Source organism: Crotalus tigris, unplaced genomic scaffold (genome assembly GCF_016545835.1).
Source record: "Crotalus tigris isolate CLP2741 ecotype Arizona unplaced genomic scaffold, ASM1654583v1 scf7180000018371.15429387391:27106975, whole genome shotgun sequence".
Taxonomy (NCBI): domain Eukaryota; kingdom Metazoa; phylum Chordata; class Lepidosauria; order Squamata; family Viperidae; genus Crotalus; species Crotalus tigris.
In genome coordinates, this window is record NW_024096970.1 from 11,672,981 (window position 1) to 11,691,449 (window position 18,469).

At 37.2% G+C, this 18,469-nt stretch overlaps 1 protein-coding gene across 1 annotated transcript in view; it reads left to right on the forward strand.

The window, feature by feature from the left end:
- The window catches only part of XKR4 (XK related 4), a 69,340-nt gene extending 52,325 nt beyond the window's left edge, over positions 1 to 17,015 (forward strand). The window contains exon 3 of the mRNA XM_039351399.1: positions 15,065 to 17,015. Coding sequence (XP_039207333.1) covers positions 15,065 to 16,011 — 947 coding nt within the window. The 3' untranslated portion in view covers positions 16,012 to 17,015. The remainder of the gene's footprint in view (positions 1 to 15,064) is intronic.
- Positions 17,016 to 18,469: the final 1,454 nt, after the last annotated feature.

Genomic DNA, 18,469 nt, shown 5'->3' on the forward strand with positions numbered 1-18,469 from the left:
TTTACGTGTCCATGGTTAGATGTCTCTACATTCTGTACACCCCTTCCCACCCATTCTTGATATTTGGTGCCACACCGTTTTCTAGATTCTTTTCTTCCTTCCACACAAGGTTCACTTGAAGGACCTCACAAACATATTTTTCCAGTTGTCATGAGAAGCACCCTATCTCTTGCCAGCAGTCCCTGATCTTGGATCTTGGTCTAGAGAAGCGGTTCTTAACCTATGGGTCGCGACCCCATTTGGGGTCGATCGACCATTTTTCGGGGGTCGCCAAAGGCGGCGATCCACCATTTTCTCCCATCCGGGGGTGGCGCCGCGCATGCACGCCGCGCATGGGGGCAGCGCCGCGCCTCCGGGGCGCCGCCGCGCATGCGCACCGCACATGGGGGCGTCGCTGCGCATGCGTGTTGCGCATGGGGGCCCTGCCCCAATGCGCGCCACGCCACGCATGCGCATATCGTTTGTGTGACGGGGTTGCCGTCACACAAACGTTGAGAACCACTGGTCTAGAGTGTCTTTTTATCATTTTTTCTTGTTCGCCTATTTTGACTTGTATCCCTATTCTGTCTTCTACTGTTGATAGGTTGAATTATTTTTTTTCCTTTTTTCTAAAGCAGTGGTTCTCAACCTTCCTAATGCTGCGACCCTTTAATACAGTTCCTCATGTTGTGGTGACCCCTAACCATAAAATTATTTTCGTTGCTACTTCATAACTAATTTTGCTACTGTTATGAATCATAATGTAAATATCTGATATGCAGGATGTATTTTCATTGTTACAAATTGAACATAATTAAAGTGAAGTGATTAATCACAAAAACAATATATAATTATATATTGTGAAATATTTATTTCTAATTACAAATAAATGAAATTTTGTCTTGAAGCATGGGTGCCGAATCACACCTTCAGCTGCTCCACCTATGGCTCTGAAGGGAAACCTGACCTTTTCTCTTCTCCCCTTGCCCTACAACACACACACATACACAAACACATTTTCCAGGGTCATGTGATCACCTTTTGCAACCTTCTGACTAGCAAAGTTAGTGGGGAAACCAGATTCACTTAAGAACCATGTTACTAATTTAATCTCTCCCTCCCTCCCTCTTTCTCTCTCTCTCTCTCTCTCTCTCTCCCTTTCTCTCTCTATTTCTCTCTCCGCTCTTTCTCTCTTTCCCTTTCTCTCCCTCTCTCTCTCTCCCTTCCTCTTTCTCTTTCTCCCTCTTTCTTTCTCCCTATCTTTCTCCCTCTCTTTCTCTCCCTCTCTCTTTCTCTCCCTCTCTTCCTCCCTCCCTCCCTCCCTGTCCGATCAGGGATCGATTTAGAGGTGCAAAACTTTTGACCAGTTCTGACCCTCTGTTGTGGAGGTTATTGACTGGGTATGAGCAGTCTGGGAGGCTTGGGCGGCCCAGCCAGCCTACAAAAGTTGGAGGAGAACCTGGGACGCTTTCCATGAAAGTTCCGAGCCTCTCTAGCTGCCAAGTAAAGCAAGGGCAAGTAGGCTGGCCGGCCAGCCAGCTGGCTGGTGCGAGCGAGCGAGCGGCCCACTCGTCTCTTAAGCATGCCGGCTTCCCCGGGCGAGCGGCGGCTCTCACCTGCCACTTTCTTCAGTCAGCGGCAATAAAGGTGGGGGTGGGGGTTGGTCTGTCTCCCCCAGTGGCAATAAAAGGCAGAATCATAGCCTGGGGAGCAAAAAGGGCGAGGCTGGCTTGCCAAGCTCAGAGGGAAGGAGGCTCCCTCGCTTGCTCTGCACAGCCCCGCTGCCCTCTCGGACCAGCGCGACGGGAAGTGGCAAGGCGAAGTAGCGGGCGTCACTGCCGCGGGGGACGGAGCCGGAGGAGGCGGGCACCGATGGGGCCCCGGATGAGCTGGAAGGCATCATGGTCGCCCTGGAAGCCTGTGGGTGAGCTACTGAGGGCCGCTCAGGCAGAGACACTCGAGGGCTGCGATGGGATGGGACGGGAGCCCCCCCAATATCCCGCCTTTGGATTGGCATGACTGGGAGTGCTTTGGGGCAGAGTTGCCCCACCTGCCCTCCAATGGTCGGCGAGAAGCTCCCGCCCCAGTGTAGTCCGGACAATGGGGAGGGGCTTGGCGACCCCTGTGAAAGGGTCGTTCAACCCCCAAAAGGATTGTGACCCACAGATTGAGAACTGCAGGTCTAAAGAGATGCAAAGAATGTATTAAGCAGTTCCACTTTCTCCCTGCTATCCATCAACTACTTGCCATCCCATTAGTGGACTGATCATTTCCCTGACTTTTTTTCTTACTTCTTACATGTTGAAAGAAAGTTTCTAAAATTATTTTTGGCATTTGTTGCATCCAAACTGCTTTATCGGCACCATCAGTGTAGTCTGTTGTTGCCATTATTTTATTATTTTTCTTTCTTCCTGGAGCTTTCAACAGGAAGGAAATAAATGTACCCACGATAAATGTAATACATGTACTGTCAGTGTTTTTATCCCTGCCCAATTCCTTATAGTCCCTTGCAGTGTCTTCCAGACTATGTCTGCTTGGATCATTTATTTCCACATGGATGAACAGAAAGTGATATTTGTCAATAGGCTTTCTTCGGAATCTCTCTCCATCACATTACAAAATGTGTTCCCCAGAAAGGCTTCTCTTGAAAGGCTGTCTGGATGATGGATTGCTACTTGGGGTCTCTGATCAGCCTCACCCATCACTGCTTCTTCTATGTAAAGGCAGGAATTCTTTCCTTCCCAGAAGAATTCTTTGAAGTAGAATCGTCTTCCTTGGTACCAGCTGCTTTTTTATCTTCAAACTATTGTCTTAAAAATGCTGCTTTATTCTTTGAGATCCTGAGGAGGCTGTTTCAAAATATTTGTAAGTTAAATTTGTAAAGGTGATAAGTTAGAACTGGTTTTCTCATTTAATAACTGGTTTTGGAGGAAGTTTGGCATAAAATATACATACATTTCTGAATGCCATGTGTCTCTCTCTATTAATGAGATCCATCTTCAAAGACATTATGTCTTCTGGGACAGTATATATTGCCAACAAGAGAACATATATTCAGTGAAGTGCAAGTACAGAGGAACCATCTGGTTCCTCTTTGGATTAATTTTCAAGTAAGATAGATCTGATAAAAAGGGGTTCCAGTCATACACTAAGGGAGTAGGTGCAACTTTATTTCAGATTCAAAGACCAATACATTAAGAAATTGAAGATTCCTTCTGTGCAGTACAAAAGCATAAAAACTACTTAACTGTGAGCAGATATTGAATCCTAATGTGATTAAATTTTGTGTAACTGATATCTGTAATTTTTACTGACCAAGGAATATAGATGAAAAACAGATATAATAAACTACCTATCTCTTCGCTTTGAAATAGCAGAGCTATCCAGACTCTGATCTACAATATATATGACTTTAACCACTTTCTCCCTTGAATTGGAAACTTACTGATAGCCATAAAAGCCTCCTTAATTTACATGAGCAAATTTTGCCAACTGTTGGCTGCTGCATGAAGCTTCCAAGTGGTTTTCAAGAGCAGCCCTCTATAGAGCAAGCTGCAATAGTTGAGACACAAGATGATGATGAGGAGGAGGAGGAGGAGGAGGAGGAGGAGGAGGAGGAGAAGAAGAAGAAGAAGAAGAAGAAGAAGAAGAAGAAGAAGAAGAAGAAGAAGAAGAAGAAGAAGAAGAAGAAGAAGAAGAAGAAGAAGAAGAAGAAGAAGAAGAAGATGATGACGACGTAGGACTGATAACGCTTAAGATAAACCTCTTTAAATTGCATTCATATTCAGACTTCAAAACTTTTACTTACCAATGTTTTGTCTAAACAGTGCTTAATTTCTTACTTTAAAAAAAACTATACTTTTTTCTGTTTCTGTAAGAAACAATTTTGTTTTCCATTTACATTCTATTTTTCTTTTTAAATGTGATCTGTCTCTGTAACAAAGATCCAACAGAATAAAGGGAAAAGCTTGGTCTTTTCTTTGAAAATGCGGTTTTAATTTTATTTTCACTAGGATTTTGCACCATAATAAAGGCTATCAAAGAAAATGTCAATAAAGATTATGAGCCATGTGTAGCCATATTCTTTACATCTCTGGGCACCTGCTGTAGATGATGTCTTTAAAAGAGTGGCATTGCTTCAGATTACTATTATGTAAGTGAATGGAGAAAAATCTTTATTGACTCTTCATTCATTGGCTCCAGATGGGAGTTCAGAGGACATATAATGGAAAGAACTGAACTGATATCAAAACATTTGTTAGCTTAAAATCAAAGAAATGACAGCCAGAACCTTACAATGCAAAGCTGATTGCAGACAACAAGCTCTGCTAAGTGTTGCCAAGAGTATGGGTTCGTCAGCATTTTAATTCCTAGTTAGTGTTCAATCACATTTAACATCTGTTTGTTTGGGATGTTTAGAAAATGTCTTCTTAATAGAGATGAAGGAAACAGAGAGTCTGAAGCTTAGGCTTCTATATTTTAATCTCATACATTGAGAGGAAAAGGAAAGAGGAAATTAAAGCTATTGTTTCTGCATCATCATTTTTTCCCCAACCACCAGGCTGTATATTATTCATACTAAAATCATGTCATCCAAAGAGGGAAGCTAAAATAGCTAAGCAAATCCCATGAAGAAATTTGATATTATATTTATGATACATAATAAATCAGTAAGAACTAATGTCTACAGAAATGACAAACATGTTATTCAAGAACAAAACTGACATATTTTCCTCTTTGTGCATGTAAAAAAAAGGGAGATATTCCATTACACAAAAATGAACAAAAGCAATTTCAGCATGTATAATAAATATGTTTGCCTCATACAACAGGATAGTTAAAAAAAAATATATCTAACTTTTCTTCTTGTAAATCACAATAAACAAAATAACAGTATTTATTTGGAGGAATGTTGTCAGCTTTTCCTTGATGTTTCACAGCACTTGGCTACTGTAAGCCTGTTTGGATCATATTGAAATTTAGTTGATGAGTATTTTGGAGCTTTATATATAGTATAATAAAGTCCTAAATATTTCAATATTCATTTTCAGGCTTCTCCAATTCATCCACTGAAATATCTCCCCTTTTGGAAAACATAAGGAACAGGGGGAGATAAAAAGTCAATAAATGCAGAAATAAAATTAAACTATGTATTTATTTACGTTTCATATTTCTTAACTGCCCATTTCCCTCAGAAAGGGGCTTTGGGTGGTGTACAACATAATCAATAAAATTAACATTAAATTAATATTAATTTAAAATTTAAAAGTTTTAAAATGATAAAAAAAATATTATAAAATTTTAAAAGGTGAAAAATTCCAAGATGGGGATTAGCAGTTGTTAATATAGATGTGGGTTCTAATAGGGCCGGTTAACCCCATGGTTGTGGTGGCCTGTGTGTTCCCCAGGCAAGGCCGCAGAGCCAAGTTTTAATCCCTTTGCAGAAGACCAAGAGATTTGGGGCTTTCCTCATTTCTAAGAACAGGATGTTCTACAATGCAGAATAGCGGCAGAGAAGGCTTTTTAAATATTCTTTGACCGACAGAGTCTGCAGCATATCTTCCCTGCCAGAACAAGTGGGATGGGCTGATGTGATGGGGTGAAGCTGGTTCCGTAAGTAGCCTGGCCCTATACCATGTAGGGCTTTCATAGGTGATGACCAATACATTGAATTTCACCCAGAAACAAACTGGCACCCAGTGCAGTTTGCAGAGCAAAGGTGTTATGTGTGCCTTTCTTTGGACACCCTATATGGTTTATGCAGCCGCTTTCTGCACCAGCTGAACCTGGCTGGATTGGCTTTCAAATATATATATATATAAAATCTGTGGTTAAAAAAAATAAGTAGAGCAATGCTGCCATCTGAAGTAATGCTATTTCAGATGGCAGCATTAATAATTAATTTTGTAGTCGTTATATGAATCAACTTATACAGTTATAATTCTAAGTATTTTGAGCATTTATATAAAGTAGAAATTGCTACAAAATTTGAGAAGAAATGGTTCCTAGTCATGCATGTATAGACTAGGTACACATAATGTCGATAAATGTCAGATATTTCTGACCATACTGAATATATTAAACTTGGGCCTAACCTGTGTGTGTGTGTTTGTTTGTGTGTGCAGTGTGTGTGTGTGTTTGTGTGTGTATGTGTGTGTGTGTTTGGGGGGAGAGAAGTACTATTCATATACTCTTTCAACATATACTGTTGTAATTTGTTCTCAATCTTGTATTATATTTCTAGCTGTTTTTCATGGTGCATGAGGGGATGGGCACCAATTTGTGAAAAGACATCTGCCAGTTTTATGCACTTGATCTTTGCTTAGCTAATTTCATTATTCATCATAAAATCTCAGAGATCCTCACCTAGTCATTGCACATGAGAATATATTTGTAATCTGAAAAAATGTTCCAAGATATGCCAGGAGATCAGATTGCTTTTGATGTTTCAACTAAATGATTTAAATGGCATGCTATGAGATATAGATTCTAGGAAGGAAATTTAAGGAATATAGCTGGTGAGATAATGTCAAATTTAGAAGACACTCCCCTACTGTAACTTCATCCAAATGGAGAGCTTTCCAGGCTTCTGATTTCTGTTCTGAGTTCCTGTTTTGCCTTTATATGAGTCATAGTTTGTTACAGAGAACTGAGGACAATTCCAAGTTCTGTATGAAATCTTTATCAGCCTCAAATGTCACCATTAAATATCTGGCCATGAAGCAAAGCCCATTAGTTGCAAAGAACTGTCCAACAGTAGCAATCCTTGCTGCCTTGAAGGATTGCTCATTCATATTAGAGATAGAAGTATTTATATTTTTGGGTACTTGTGCTATGATAGAAGCCCTGCTTGTTTTTGTTTTTTTTATTTAATCTGACTTACATATATATTGAAGAGGCCCAGTTTTGTGTACTAGTTAAGACATCAGATTGGAAATCAGGAGACTGAGTTTTAGTCTTGCCTTAACCATGAAGCCAGCTGGGTGACTTTAGGCCCATCATTCTCTCTCTCTCTCTCTCTCTCTCCCTCCCTCCCTCCCTCCCTCCCTCTCTCTCTCTCTCTCTCTCTCAGCACTAAGAAGAATGGCAAGTCACTTCCAAAAATTTCTACCACAAAAGCTTCAGAGAACAGTTGCCATGACTCAGAACTGACTTGAAACACTAATTGTTATTGTTATTGTGGTGGTGGTGGTGGTGGTGGTATATTGAATCAGACAAGCAAGTAGAATTCAAGTGAAAACTTGGCTTCTTATCCAGAATATTATTTATTCCATAAATAAAGTAGCAATTAAAAATACTGTATTTTTATTATATTGTAAATAACATTTGGTGAAGTCTCCATGTTTCTATACATATGTAAAAGCTGGCACTAAATTATGTTTAAATATGAAACACACATGTGATGTAATAGTTGACATTATGCATTACAGCCTACTAGGAAAAGAAGCCATCAAGTGGCTCACTAGATATAAATTTTAAAATTCCAATATGTAGACATGAAACTTAAGGGAAAGTTTATCAGGTTTATCTGATATATGTTAAAATGTGATTTGATCTAATTGTATTTATCCTATATGCAAGATTCTATTCAACATCAAAGAGTGAGAAACAAATCTTATAATCGGCACTATTTCTCCATTGCAGTAAGTGGTCATCTTCATATCTAACAGTACGAATAAGAAATGTTGCCAGATACACACTGCAATATAAATTAAACATTTGGACTTGCATTAAACAATTGAGTAAATTTGAGTAAACATACAGTTGGCTGTATATATTGTCAAAAAGTAGTTCAAATATTGTCAGATTGAGTTTTACATCAAATCAAATATCTAATCTAAGGTACATCAGAATCTGAATATATAAAACTATGTTACCAAAGCCAAAGGAAATTAAATGGAAATTATAGAAGTATATAGGATGATAAAGCCACATTTTAGAACAGCAGTCCCCAACCATTGTGGCTTGGCTGCTCATCTGGGGAGAAAGAGGGGAACTGGGCCATGCAAGTGGCAGGCCAGCATGCACATGTGCATGTGCACACAGCCCTTGCTCAAGTGGAGGCTGGCACACACATGCACAGCTTTACTTGTGCAAACGGCAAGCCAGCACGCACATGTGCAAGTGCCCATTGGCCCAATACTTGTGCAAGTAGAGCTGCACATGCACACACACACCAGCCAGCCACTCATGCAATCCATTTTTTAATAGGTCACAGCCCAGTAGTGGACTGCAGCCTGGGACTTGGGGTCTCCTGCTTTAGAAGTTAGTGCTGTCTAGAAATTTTGGGTAGTTTCCATGTAAGGCATATAACTTTGATCCAGAGTCTAGACATCTCCAGAAGAAGTTGAAATTGGAAGGTGCTTGGGGGTTGATATCAAATGCTCCCTGGGATGCATATTTTTATAAAATTTTAAAAACATGGTTGCATGACATTTCAGTAAGTATTAGGAAAATAAAATCTATTCTCTTCAGTTTCACTGGGTGTAGTGCGAAGGTGTTTGCCTAAAAAACAGCAGGAAGTAGGGTCTCCCTTAGCTATGAAAGCCAGCTGGGTAACATTGAGCTAGTCACATCTCTCAACCCAACTTGCCTCACAGGGTTATTGTTGTGGGGAAAATACTGTAGGAGGAAGAAGAAGTATTAGCTATGCTCACCACCTATGAGTTGACCAAATAAATAAGCAGAATAAAAACCTAATCATCTTTGTTGTCATTATCTTCATCTTCATCAATCATCATCTCTTTCTTCCCCTTTCCACTCTCTTTCTTAAACAACTTATAATGTGAATTGCATTTTACCCCATCCCACTCATTTTTATTTATTTATTTTGGTGAGAATCATACGCTTTGGATGCTATAGAAGCAAATTTGCTATAACTGGATTCTGGATATAATTTATTTTAATCAATTTCTGATATTAATTAATTAATAGGTACTGAGCTCTTGCTTCTAAGCAGATGTCGAAAAGCAAACATAAAGAAGGATACTAATGCTTGCTAAATTGGTATATGAAATAGCTTGCTCCAGATTTGATTTCTAAAAGTAACAATAATGATAATTTTAAGGCAATACCTTTCAAGATACTTGTATAAATCTAGATTGGTTTTAAATAATTCTTTTGAATTCTTTGAACTTTCAGAACAATAATAAAGGTAGATTTGTCTCTTTACTGGAAAGGAACATAGTGATGAGATGTTGAACTTAAAACGAACGCCATAATATGGCATCACAAAAGTAGAAAGCCTGGTTCATGCACTTGGCCTTTACAACCTTGGACATGCACCGTGAAGCTTTCTATATCACAGAAGCTGAATATCTGCTGTGGTATTCTTATGCAAACAAACATGTAAATGTGTGCTATGATATTTCCAGGATTTATATAGCATTGAATCATAAAAAGTAATACATCTGATATTGCATATACTTTGACCTTTATTGTCTGAACCATAAAACCTTTTTAATATCCTGACTTATATTCATTGAAATTTTGGAATGAGAATGTTTTACTTTAGGATCACATGGTAAGGATAAATTTGAGGTACTTCAATGACATAAAACAAGAACATTATATTAAAATAAATCCTTATTTCTGAGAGAAAGAATCACAGTTGAACTTTAGAAAATATGGATATAAAAATATCTTAACATTTTAAATGCTAAATAACCTCCCTTCAATTTTTTAAAAAAAATAACTGTAGAGTCTCTCTGATTCATATGGCTTTACATAATACTTGATGTATATAATAAGTTTATGAAATAAGATTTTCAATAGTGAACAATTATTACAATGAACAAGAAAATTTGAATAATTGAATGGTCTATTACAAGGCTCTGTTACAAATAGATAACCAATTTAATCTGCTTAAACAAGGGGTGGAATATAAAAGAATTGCACAATTCTTGTGAATGAAAAAGAAAGATTAATTTCTATGTCTATATCTAGGTATTTCTAAAAAGCTGTATGGTTGGCATTTATTTCTCAATTGCATACTCAGATTTATTCTTTAAGATCCCAATGCTATGTTGCACTATTGCTTCTTCCAATTATTTAGTTGTTTTAACTGTATTTTGACTGAAATGTTGTTATCAATTTGAGCCATTCTACATGGATTAGAACAGTGGTTCTCAACCTTTTTAATGCTGCGACCCCCAACTGGTCATAAGTCGAGGACTAAATCAGTCGTAAGTCGAGGACTAAACCGATCATAAGTTGAGGACTACCCAACCGATCGTAAGTCGAGGACTTTCCCTGCCTGGGAGCGCCGCGCATGCGTAGTGCCACCCCCTGCGCCGGCCGAGGCGTAGCTGGCAAGTGGCAGAGACGGAGCAGGCCGACCACCGGCTGGGCCACCAGCTGGCCTAGCCCAAGACAGATAAGGCACCCGCCGGAAAAGGGGAAAAAAACGACGGACAGCTTTGCTTGGTGACCCCTGTGAAATGGTCGATCGACCCCAAATGGGGTCGCGACCCATAGGTTCAGAACCACTGGATTAGAAAGTGTAGAATACACATATTAAATGAGAAGATTAATAGACAGGTGGAAAAGTATAGTTTTAAAACACTCTAAATATTCTCACTGACCCTTAGCTTCCCTTTTATTATTTTTTTCCACTCTGTGCTATTTTCCCAATAATACTCCTTTCTCTGCCATAAATAAATTTATATCATAGTTCTGGCAGAGATGAATAAAGCAGAACTCCGAGGCTTGAAAATTCCTCAAAGAACATGTTTATTAGTTACAAAGTATTGGCATAATCAAAAGTGAAACCAAGTCTGAATACACGTAACAATTGCCCAATTACAAAGTTTACTGTCTCACCCACAAAATTATGCAACCAACTACGTTCCCCAATATACTCATTTGGCAGGCTTTTTTATGCAACACCCAGTCCCTAGGCACAGGAGCAGTAGATGACCTTGGTTCCCATGGGACAGAAGATTATTTTGACTAACAAAGCACCTGGGCAACCCCCCTCCCTCCGTTCTATGTGGCAACCTAGAATGAGAAGAAAAAATGGCTGCAGCCATGCAACCATGACATTTATGTAAATAAGATTTTTGACCACTTTTATGTGGTTGAGTATATTTGCTTATTTATCAAATTTATATAGCTGGCCATCTGACAAAAAACTCTGGTTGGCATAAAACAATTAATTAAGTAAAAAAACCTATATAAATGTTTTTACATTGTTAAAATGTAAAAAAAGAACATAAAAAATAGAGTGGATATTAACCATGGAGCCATCTCAGGATTTCATTAGTCGCCTGGGTTCCTCAGGCGTGACCATACAGCTAGGTCTTGAGGGATTTCTGAAGAATTAATAGGGATGGAGCTAACCTCACTTCAAGGGAAAGAATGTTTCATAAAGTGGGTGCCATGGCACAGAAGGGACCTGCCAAGTGTAATTTCATAGCACATGCCTGGGACTTGCCAAATATAGCTCCCTAACAGACAGCACCCACAACACGCCTCCTCTACCAATTCTGGTGGGATGGGCAGATATAATCGAGAAGAGGCAGCCCTCAGATAACCTGACCCAATGCCATGAAGGGCTTTAAAGCTTAAAATCAGCATATTTTTTCTTCCTCTTTTTAATATACTTTTTTATTGTGTAATTGTATAAGTTTTACTTCTATAATATAATAGTTAATAAAATTATTGGCGAAATCAGCACCTTGAACTTGACCTGGAAGCAAACTGACAACCAATGCATCTTGCGGAAGAGAAGTATAACCTGTGCTGTTCTAGAAGCACACATAACTGTCTGCACTATTACATTTTGCATCAGAGGAAGCTTCCAGATATACTTCCACGGCACCCTATGTCAAGCGCATTATAGTGGTACAATTGGGCAGTGACTAGAATGAGTGCGACTGTGAAAAGAGCTCTCTGATTTAGGAAGGGCACAAATAGTACATAACACAAAGATGTGCAAAAGGTCCAACTGCCACCTACTCTTTGAGAAGATCTCCCAGATTGTGCATTGGTTCTGTCTGGACAGTGCAAACCCATTCTGCACCAAAAATGGCATAGGCCTAGAACTGGGAGACAAAAGCCCTATAATCAATCACTCAGGGTTTAGTCTGTTGTTTCCCATCTGACCCTCAGAGACTCCACACATGTAGATATTCATAGCACTGCTTAAGTTATCAAGGGCAAAGATGTATAACTGAGTATCATTAAAGTATCGATGATACCTCACCCATGAAGGCAAATAAGCTCACCCGCTTCATGTTAGATGTGGACTAGGAGAATGCACCAAACCTTGCAGAACCCCACATGGCAGGGACCAAAGATGGGATTTCTCCACCCAACAGCAATAATGACTGGATCAACACTGGAAAAAAGATGCCAACTACCAGAACACTGTGCCCCCCATCCTTAATCCCCTGAGCCAGTCCAAAAGGATAGCGTGGTCGATAATATTGAAAGCTGCAGAGAACTGCAGAGCAAGTATGGTACACAATCCAATCCCATCCTCACCAGAGTTCATCCAGAAGTGTGATAAATGCTGTTTCTGTGCCATATTTAGGTCTTCATATCTATTGAAAAAATTCGGGTAATCCTCTTTCCAAGGCTCTCTAAACCTGCTGTGCAACCATTTTCTCAACCACATGTATCCATATATGAGTCGTGCTTGAAAATTCTACATACAAGAATTTTAATTAAGAAAACATACGTTGCTTTCACAATTTTAAAGAAACTTTATTATTATGTCCTATTCATTTAGACCTATTAATAGGGTAGCTAACAAATTACTGCCAAAAGCAAAATAGACAAAAAAAAAAACATTAAATTGTGCTGCAGTGCCACCTAGTGGATTATATATATTGTAAATTGTGTGAATATATCTTTGTTTCTGTTTTAATAAATTACATGTAAGTGATATATACCCTACCGGTTAGCAAAAACAGTCCTTTTCTTAAAAAAATACTCATGCAACTTTTTAGTACTTCAGTGTCTGCATGGTTGTTTGAATTTTAACAAAAAACAATAGCAACACTAATTTAAGCTGCTTTGCCATGTCACTTTTTAGTACATCCTTCCAAGATTTTTGGATAGCCATACTTTCCCTTTTCTGGGAAAATAGCAACTACTTGGGACTGTGGTAGGATTGGGGATGAGGGAAGAGAAAAAGAAAAATCCTACAGTTCTTTTTGGGAAAACTCACAACCTGAGCAACTTTTTTGCTCTCCTATATATATCTTTAATCAGAACTGCCTTGCAGAATAACAGAATATTTCAACAGAGGTGTTCTTATATTCAGCCTGACTGGCCATAAAATTAATTCAAAAAGAAATTAAAAAGTAAAACATTCCAATATAATTCTTGGAAATCATAGTATACATAAAAAGATTTGGTTATTATAGACTATATCAAAAGAATTCTAGAATTTCTTGTAGTGCATCTTAAAGAGATGACATCAATCATGAAAGCCTGAGAGTTTTTCTCTTTCTCTCCTTCTGATACTAAAAAGAATGAAGGCAAGAGACTTGGAAAAATTAATGATTAATGCTAGAAATCTTAAGCTTAAAGGAAATCAAGGCAAACAAGCAAACAATGATAAATACAATTATCATTCAGAGCAAATGAAACTAGGATTTGATGGCAAGAGTAACATATGGATTATGGCACACACGATAGGTAGGAATTCCTTTAAATGACTAAATAAAGGTACAGTTATAAGCAAACTCCTTAATATTACTTAGAAAAAGGTACAAGAATGGTAGTTGAGCACAAATATGAGCCAGTGAGCCATATAACTGTAAAAAAGGCAAATTCAGGTCTCATGAAAAAAAACATAATTCCCAAACCATTCTAGCTTATTGTGCTTTGGTTTGCTCTGGGACATAATGTTTTGTGTACTGCACTTTCAGGAGAAATCAGAGAAATTGTAATAGTTTCAGAGATGGGAAATTAGGAAGATCAAAACTAGAAATCCTATGAAAAGAGACTGGAGGATCTTATGTTTTAGCCTTGAGAAAAGATCACTGAGGGTGTCCGAATAATAGCTTTCTTCAAATACCTGAAAAGATGTTGCTGGAAGAAAGACAAGATCTACTCTTACACATTGCAGAATATAGAATATGAAATAATGATTATAAGAATGTAGATTATGACTGAATATTAGAAAAAACTTCTCAACTGTAGAAATAATAGAATCACCAGGCCCGAAAAGTGACAGATACTAGACAACCATTTATTAGGACGTTCATCTTGAATTCCTGCACTGAGTAGCAAGTTGGATTAGATCTTTCCAAATGTTTATTCTGTGTTCAATATATTTCTGGTATATACATATGCCAGTCCATTATTATTTTGATTTTTCTGCATCTTAACCAAATACTAAATATATTGTATTGTCCACGATTGCTAGGACATTGGATTTGAATTTATAAAAGAAAGCATTTTACTTGCACAGGTAGGAGGAATTTCTTATCACTAAACTGAATCTGTTTCCTCTCACAAAAAAGTAATATGGATTGAATTTAATAACACCATCAGAATAAGGTAGGCCATCAGAACTTGGAATTTTGCTAAGTTAATGCCCGTGCTGAAATATGAACAAATTTTCATCTTCAGATGTTTTCCATAAAATTTCCTACTTCTCCCACAATTCATCTGTTGAAGGGTAGAACATAATGCATTTTTAACTGAATTCTGAGTCTTTGGGGATTGAGGTTTGTGTGTATGTGTGTGTGTGTGTTTGTATTTCATGCTGTTATATAATATTGTTATCTTACTGCTGATATGCTCTTACAGTTTCTGCCTGTAGAATAATTGTTGTCTTGTAGGTTTTAATGAGTTCATTACAGTTATGTTTGTTAAATAAATGTTTTCAGTAATTAAAAATTCCCCTGCATCTTTAAATTCCTGTTACAAAATGTCATTTATCAGATTGCAATCTTCCAGCATAATTCTTTGTTTTCTTCCACTAGAAGAAAACATACACATGATTGTACATACTGCTGGGCCTTGCTAGTAGGAGTGTAATGAGATTATGCATGTTTTTTCAAAAGTCTCCTTTGTTCATCTTCATTAATGACATGTCCTATATTTATTGCCCTTCCTTTTCCTGTAGGTCTTACTGCAGCAGCATCTCTAGTATCTTTGGCATGGGCACTGGCTTCATATCAAAAAGCTCTTCGTGACTCCCGGGATGACAAGAAACCTATCAGCTACATGGCTGTAATTATTCAATTTTGTTGGCATTTTTTCACAATCGCAGCCAGGGTGATTACTTTTGCTCTCTTTGCCTCTGTTTTTCAACTATACTTTGGAATCTTCATAGTCCTTCATTGGTGTATTATGACTTTCTGGATTGTCCATTGTGAAACAGAATTCTGCATTACTAAATGGGAAGAGATTGTGTTTGACATGGTTGTTGGAATAATTTATATCTTTAGTTGGTTCAACGTCAAGGAGGGAAGGACACGTTGTAGGCTTTTCATTTATTATTTTGTGATCCTTTTGGAAAACACCGCCTTGAGTGCTCTTTGGTATCTATACAAGGCTCCTATGATTTCTGATGCATTTGCCATACCGGCACTTTGTGTGGTGTTCAGCAGCTTTTTAACTGGCATTGTTTTTATGCTGATGTACTATGCCTTCTTTCATCCTAATGGACCACGATTTGGGCAGTCACCAAGCTGTGCTTGTGAGGATTCTGTAGCTGCCTTCACTCTTCCTGCTGAAGTAGCATCAAGTACTTTAAGGTCTATTTCTAATAATCGGAGTGTCACAAGTGAACGGGATCAGAAATTTGCTGAGAGAGATGGGTGCGTACCTGTCTTTCAAGTAAGGCCAACTGCACCTTCAACCCCTTCATCCCGACCACCAAGGATTGAAGAATCTGTCATTAAAATTGATTTATTCAGGAATAGGTATCCAGCATGGGAAAGACATGTATTGGACAGGAGCCTCAGAAAGGCCATTTTAGCTTTTGAATGTTCTCCTTCTCCTCCACGACTACAGTATAAAGATGACGCCCTTATACAGGAGCGATTGGAGTATGAAACAACTCTATAAATACAATGAATACAGAAAACTCAGTGCAACGGCTATGATGCATCCAAATAAAAGGGTACTAATAGGGCCGTGGCAATAACTTAATTTCATTCTACAGCAGATCAGGAAGCTATAGCAGTGTCCTTAGTCTGACTACCATCATGATTATCATTTGATCCACTGTACCACAGTCTATCTCAGTAAGCCTAAAAGAAGCAGCATACAAAAACCTCAAAAAATCATTATTTTTGACTGAGAAATAGACTTAGTCTGATTACTCTGATTTTAAAGTGCATTATACGGAATTTAAAAATAAGACAGGAAGGGTTGAATGAGTGACATCCAACACACTAGTGAGTGGGGTTTTGTTTTCTTTTTTTTCCTTTTTAGATAAATCCCTGCATATGTTTTTAAGCTGAGTATGTTTGCATACTTATTTACAAAATAAAGTTGCAGTTTAGAAAAAATGGTCAGAATAACTAAATTCATACAAGGCAATGTTACTGTTATATGAATTCTAATTTCTATGAAAGAAATTAATATAGTTATCTTGCATAGGTAAATCATGAAACATTTTCAAATGAGAGACATTGAACAAGGCATTAGTAATTTTTCTCTAATCTAGAATTCTATTTATAATCAAAGAAACTATTCATTTTTATTTTATTAAATTTTATTTTCTTTTTTTAAACAGAAATCAATATTTTATGTACAACTTCAGGGTACTTTTTAACAGAAATTCTATGCAGATGATTCCTTCCTCCTTCCTCAACTTTCAAAAAGAATTGAGAGTTTAGATGGTTATTAAAAATGTAAATTAAATGATAATCATGATTAAATTTCAGTTGCAAAAACAAAAAAAGAAAAGAAAAGGGAGGGAGGGAGATGGAAAAAATACCAAAAAGGTATACATCCCATATACTGAATCCTGTGAAGATTATGTTCAGAACAGCAGCAAAAGAGAATAGGTGTTTTAATCTACTATATATGAATAAAGCATCACAATATGCTATAACCTTTTAGTGCCAAATATTGTGTAATTACAAAATTAATATAATATTATGTTTTGAAGAGGAGATAATGTCCTAAAGTAATTGGAAAGAATACATTGTACCTTCTACAGTTGTAGTCAATGGTGTTTAAGCAAAAAATATCCCCTGGTTTGTAAGCATATAAACTACAGTATATACTTTATAAATAGTGCAATCTACAGTAACCTACCTTATGTGCAAGATTTTCTTGAAAAGGGTAAAATCTGTTTCATTGTACTTAGACATAATACAACATTGTGTTTCAGTTTCACAAAAATGTATTTCAGTGAGCCTTGGATTTAATGCTACCCCACCTCTTGTCATCTGAAACGGCATCTAATAAGATCAAAAGTATCCAATTCTATTCTAGATGAAGTGCTATTTTACTTGCCATTTTAATGTTAGTTGAAACATACGATCTTCATGTGTAGTTTAATGCTCAATATTTTTCCAACTATATATATTTCTGATTAATAACATGAAACTTGCTTTAATTAGGTAGATAAAATAAAATTAATCTAATATTTCATTTTTAGGTATAGTTTTGTTTTTTTAAACAAGTTAATAGTTAACACAAGCTAATAAGCAGTAAGGAAGAAAATAGAAAAAGCAAAAGCAAAGAAAAAGCAAAAGATGCCTGAAAAATGCATCCAAAATTACTCTAAAATTTCAGTACTCCTCATAGGTATATCAAAAGAAGAAGGGAAATACATAAATCCAAAGTTTACTGTGGTTCACTTTTGTACAGCTAAACTACACTTTAGCCTTATATACAAACCAGCTAACTGTAAAAAAAAAATAGTTTTCCAAATAGGTATCTGGGCATGATTCTAGGAAGTATCTTTTCTTACCTTAAAAGTATCCTTGATGGTGCTTTTGGTTGTATTAAAGGTGCAAGTCAAAATTTGATAGTATTTTTTTTAACAAAAAATTGGTGCAAACTGGAATAACTCATGGATTATGTCAATATTTTTGTAAAGCAAAAACTCAGTACACAAGTTGTTACTTTTTATAGGCAGAATCTTTTCACCTGTGACTCATTGTCTTTATTAACTTAAAAATTAGTCCATAATTATATCCACTAGTCCTTTGTAAATTAATATAACTGCATAGACTTGATGCTATATTAGTTTGTTTCACAATATCATGCAATATGAAAATGTCCATTTCTACCTTTAGAATATTTCAAAACAGTGAAAACTTCAGATGAGTGCTTCAGATTTAGTGCAGTGTGTACATTGAATGCTTTATAATGAATTCTGATGAACTCTAAACTATGAATCAGTATTTTCCAATCTGGAATTGTCCAATGTTGTTGGGAACGCAACTTACAGAATGTGAAACCACAACAGTGGAGAATTACAGATTGGAAAAAGCCAATGTATAATTAGGTTTAGCCTGAAATTTTGCAGATTCATAGTGAGGTTATAGTTTGCTACTTCAGTTAT